Source organism: Trachypithecus francoisi, unplaced genomic scaffold (genome assembly GCF_009764315.1).
Source record: "Trachypithecus francoisi isolate TF-2019V2 unplaced genomic scaffold, Tfra_2.0 Lachesis_group1, whole genome shotgun sequence".
NCBI lineage: Eukaryota > Metazoa > Chordata > Mammalia > Primates > Cercopithecidae > Trachypithecus > Trachypithecus francoisi.
In genome coordinates, this window is record NW_022681454.1 from 102844667 (window position 1) to 102849625 (window position 4959).

The following is a 4959-nucleotide window of genomic DNA, read 5'->3' on the forward strand; positions in this document are numbered from 1 at the left end:
ACCTTCTGATAGCGTTATTGTACCACTCTGGGACTGACACCGTGTGTATTTCATTTAGTTAATCTATTACCAGACAGCCTCTTAATAAATGATTAGTTGTCTTCCCCTAATCAGCACTGACCTTTTTATGACACCTGACAGACTTGTAATTTTAACAGGTACTGAAACATTCTATTTTTAGTATTTTTTTATTTAGTGCATTTCTTATAGGTAACTACTTATTTATAGCATACAGAAATACAAGATGGGTATTAAACAGAAATTAGACATTCTATAGCAATGATTACAATTTTTTCATGATCTACAACTAGATCATGACTTCACATCAGTATTTAGTTCATAATACTGTTCAGATTTTTTAAGATAATCTTTTTGCTATATTCGTATAATAAAATGTATCATTTTATCCTAATTTATGAAACCACTGGGATGATTATATTGGCACATGCAGCTTTCATATCAATTAATGAGAGTATATTTAAGGAAAGGAGTACAATTAACTATAACTTGAAGTCAAATACATTTTTTTCTTAACAACTTGGGTTTTATTTTCTTATTGAAATCTCAAATTTTATTTTTTCTACTTCTTAGTATATTACTCATACTAATTCAAAATACTTTCTTGGTGCTTTAAGTAGTATGGCTATAGTCTGATTCATCTTCTCTTGTATTTCTCAAAAAGTCGATGAAATATGTATTTCTGGGTGAAATAAACTTGGAGACATCTGGAATGTCTTAGGACTTCATGGGCAGAGAGTTAAAAAGTCTTCTTGCTGTGTGGCTATGACAAGGAAAGCATGAACTGGCTTCCTTCATCTGATAAGCATATTGGATTTCTTGAATGAAGCGGAAAGAATCTCCCCCAGGTGGCAGTAGCAGCCTGTTTCCTAAGAAGTGATTTTGAGCCAGAATTTATTTTAATTTTCTTCCTTAAACTGTAAACGGACATTCTTCAACCATCTACATAAACACATATTAATTGTGTGGGGGATTTTTTGAAGAAGAACAAAGCCAAACTTTCTTTGCTATGTTCCTTACAGAACACAGCAAGCATGAGCTCTTAGTTTTTCAACAACCCCCCCGCCACGCCTTCAAAGTTACGGTTTAAATCATTTGCTGAATGCAACAGCTAACTGTTTAAAAAATAAAGTTCAGAATTCATGAGCATGATTATAAGTTCCAATAAAACTGAAAATTTTTTTGATAATTTTTCATAAGTCTAAAGCAGGTTTTAGATTTGAGTCAATTTAGAGTTCTTATAGCAGAATAATTTATTATTACATGATGTTGAAAGCTTGATTTTTTAATCAAGGTGAAAGAACAATTTGAAAAATTACATTTTCACAGACTTGGCTAAATATAATGTAGTAGGGATAAAAAAATGTGTTATCTTTTAACAGTTGACTATCGAATTTCTCTTAGGAAGGATACTGTCTGAGAAAATTGTTTAATTTAGCTACTTGAGGTAGAAAACAGGATCCTGAGAACATGAGCTAAACTCACAGAAATTATTGTAATAGCCAATCTGCTGAGATGAAAGGGAAAAGTCAAGAAAAGAGTAGAGAAGATCAAGGTATAAAAGGAGAGAGGGAGTGAGAGACATAAAATGAGGAAGTGAGAGAGAGATGCAGGGAGGGAAGAAGGGAACGGGGAAGGACAGAATAAAGAACTATGAAATGTAAAGGGCTAAGGAACTATTTTAGAGTCAGGCACATTTACAGTTTTCTTACATGAAGGTGGCTTTTTATTTTTGTTTTGTTTTTGATTTTGCTTTTTATTTTATTTTATTTTGATGAAAATTAATGGAAAAGTCTAAGTTATACTTCTGTGTCAGTGTAGGACAGGCACCACAAAAATTGGAGATTGTAGGATGACATCTGAATTAAAGTAATTTAGAAGAGGCAGAAAGTTAAAGCTAGAAGGACTGGTTAATCCTTTGCTCTGATGATATTTCTTTTCTTAATAAAGAACTTGCAGAAATCGTTAGGAGGACATTTAGACTTTCCACAATCAATGAAATGAGATGTTTTGGGGTAAGGGTGACTCTAGCTGACAAGCAACTATTGTATTTCAAATTTTATAAATGTACACGCACATACATACAAACATATGGGCATACATATATATTCACATATATATTTATTTACTCATGTTTAGTATATACAAGTATATATAAAATTTATAATTTACATGTTTTTATACTCAGGAAAATTGTGTCTCTACTCAAATGAGTTTTATTGCAAGTAGCTCTTGATATAGCAATTTGATTAAAATGTACTTTCCCAGTTTTAGACAAGTTCCCATTTTCATTGGCTTGAATGGTTAATCGTTGGCTCTGATGATATTTCTTTTCTTAATAAAGAATAATTTAAGAGTATTGACCACACAGATTTTGTGTTTAGGATGATCAAATGGCTTTAACCTTTAACCCTGGATAACACTGCACCAAGTTGAGAGGAACACTGGTAAGCTAGTGGTGGTTGGTGCTGACTTGATTAACTCAGTCTGAGCTAGTTTTAGAGTAAGGCGTCAGATCTTACTGTTGGATGTTTTAGGACACTGGTCAGCAGTTTAAATTTGGTGGACAGACGGTCTTAATTTGAATGCAGTTTGAAGGTTCTTGAACCAATGAAGAATGGCCATGTCTGGACAGAAATATTTATGGGAATATAAATCTTCAGTCTAAGCTTGGTTGGCTGGTCTTTAGTGAGACTACCAGTCACATCCCTATGCTGGAATGTTTATGATGTTTTTGTTTAGTTTTGTTGTTCTTGTTTGCTTGATTGTTTTTTTTCTTCTGAGTATTCCGGCATATAATTTTTCAGATTATAAATATATACATTTTAAAAAGCATTAAAAAATACAGAAAGAACATAGAAGAAAATGGAACCACTTTTAATTTCCTGGGGACCATGAGACAGTGTCTCTCTTGGGGGATTGACACAACAGGTACATTTCCTTTTGCAATCTACCCATATACTCCCCTACTTACTCCTCTTCTTTAACAATCACTGTTGAGAGGAATCACACAATTTTGATGAGAGGCATTAATAATGGGAGTAGGTTTAGCTTGTGAACTGTGTGGAGGCAAAAACAATTGTTGGCAATTACTTAATCAGGATACAATATTCTTTTGAGAGAGTACTGTATTTAATTTTCTAAGATCTAGACAAGATGGCTACACCGGTGTTATCAGCAAGTGCTCCTCCGGCCACGCCAGCCGCCGCAGCCCCGGTGGCGGCACCAGCATCAGCCTCAGTCTCAGTCCCAGCGCCAACGCCAGCACCGGCTGCGGCTCCAGTTCCCGCTGCGGCTCCAGCCGCATCCTCAGACACTGCGGCAGCAGCAGCTACAACTGCCGCTCCTGGCCAGACCCCGGCCTCGGCGCAAGCTCCAGCGCAGACCCCAGCGCCCGCTCTGCCTGGTCCTGCTCTCCCAGGGCCCTTCCCTGGCGGCCGCGTGGTCAGGCTACACCCAGTCATTTTGGCCTCCATTGTGGACAGCTACGAGAGACGCAATGAGGGTGCTGCCCGTCGACAAGCACTCAGTGGAGGTCACCAATTGCTTTTCAGTGCCACACAATGAGTCAGAAGATGAAGTGGCTGTTGACATGGAATTTGCTAAGAACATGTATGAACTGCATAAAAAGGTTTCTCCAAATGAGCTCATCCTGGGCTGGTACGCTACAGGCCATGACATCACAGAGCACTCTGTGCTAATCCATGAGTACTACAGCCGAGAGGCCCCCAACCCCATCCATCTCACTGTAGACACAAGTCTCCAGAAAGGCCGCATGAGCATCAAAGCCTATGTCAGTACTTTAATGGGTGTCCCTGGGAGGACCATGGGAGTGATGTTCACACCTCTGACAGTGAAATACGCATACTATGACACTGAACGCATCGGAGTTGACCTGATCATGAAGACCTGCTTTAGCCCCAACAGAGTGATTGGACTCTCAAGTGACTTGCAGCAAGTAGGAGGGGCATCAGCTCGCATCCAGGATGCCCTGAGCACAGTGTTGCAATATGCAGAGGATGTACTGTCTGGAAAGGTGTCAGCTGACAATACTGTGGGCCGCTTCCTGATGAGCCTGGTTAACCAAGTACCCAAAATAGTTCCCGATGACTTCCAGACCATGCTCAACAGCAACATCAATGACCTGCTGATGGTGACCTACCTGGCCAACCTCACACAGTCACAGATTGCCCTCAATGAAAAACTTGGAAACCTGAGAATGGACCCCAAGCAGTACGCCTGCTGGTATAGGTCTTAAACCCAGGACTCAGAAGTGAAGGAGAAATGGGTTTTTTGTGGTTTTTTTTCTTTTTTTTTTTTTGAGGCGGAGTCTCACTCTGTCGCCCGGACTGGAGTGCAGTGGCCGGATCTCAGCTCACTGCAAGCTCCGCCTCCCGGGTTTACGCCATTCTTCTGCCTCAGCCTCCTGAGTAGCTGGGACTACAGGCGCCCGCCACCTCGCCCGGCTCGTTTTTGTATTTTTAGTAGAGATGGGGTTTCACCGTGTTAGCCAGGATGGTCTCGATCTCCTGACCTCGTGATCCGCCCGCCTCGGCCTCCCAAAGTGCTGGGATTACAGGCTTGAGCCACCGCGCCCGGCCTTTTGTGGTCTTGAGTCACACTGAGACAGTCAACTGTGTGTGACTCTAATAAACATAGCCTAGCTTTTGTGAAAAAAAAATTTTTTTTCTAAGATCTATTTATAATTTTAGCAATGCTACTAATAGTGAGATGGATTGACAGCTTTTTCTTTTTATCCTATGTGTCAGGTTTTCAGATCAGAAATATGTCAACCTTTTAAAATGAATTAGAAAAAGTTTCTTCCTTTGTGGTGCTCTGCAATAATTTAGATCCTTTGGCAATTATAAATCCCTGGAAGATTTGAAAAATCTTCCATGAAGACAGCTTAAGCTGAACAACTTTCTGGAATTGATCCTCAAA

At 39.5% G+C, this 4959-nt stretch overlaps 1 protein-coding gene across 1 annotated transcript; it reads left to right on the forward strand.

Annotated features, from left to right (window-relative positions):
- Nucleotides 1-3171: 3171 nt before the first annotated feature.
- Nucleotides 3172-4698, forward strand: LOC117085752 (eukaryotic translation initiation factor 3 subunit F-like). The gene is given in 3 exon segments (XM_033214938.1): nucleotides 3172-3533; nucleotides 3535-4316; nucleotides 4627-4698. Coding segments are annotated over 2 exon segments (1101 nt in total). The 5' UTR covers nucleotides 3172-3174; the 3' UTR covers nucleotides 4277-4316; nucleotides 4627-4698.
- The last annotated feature ends 261 nt before the right edge of the window (nucleotides 4699-4959 follow it).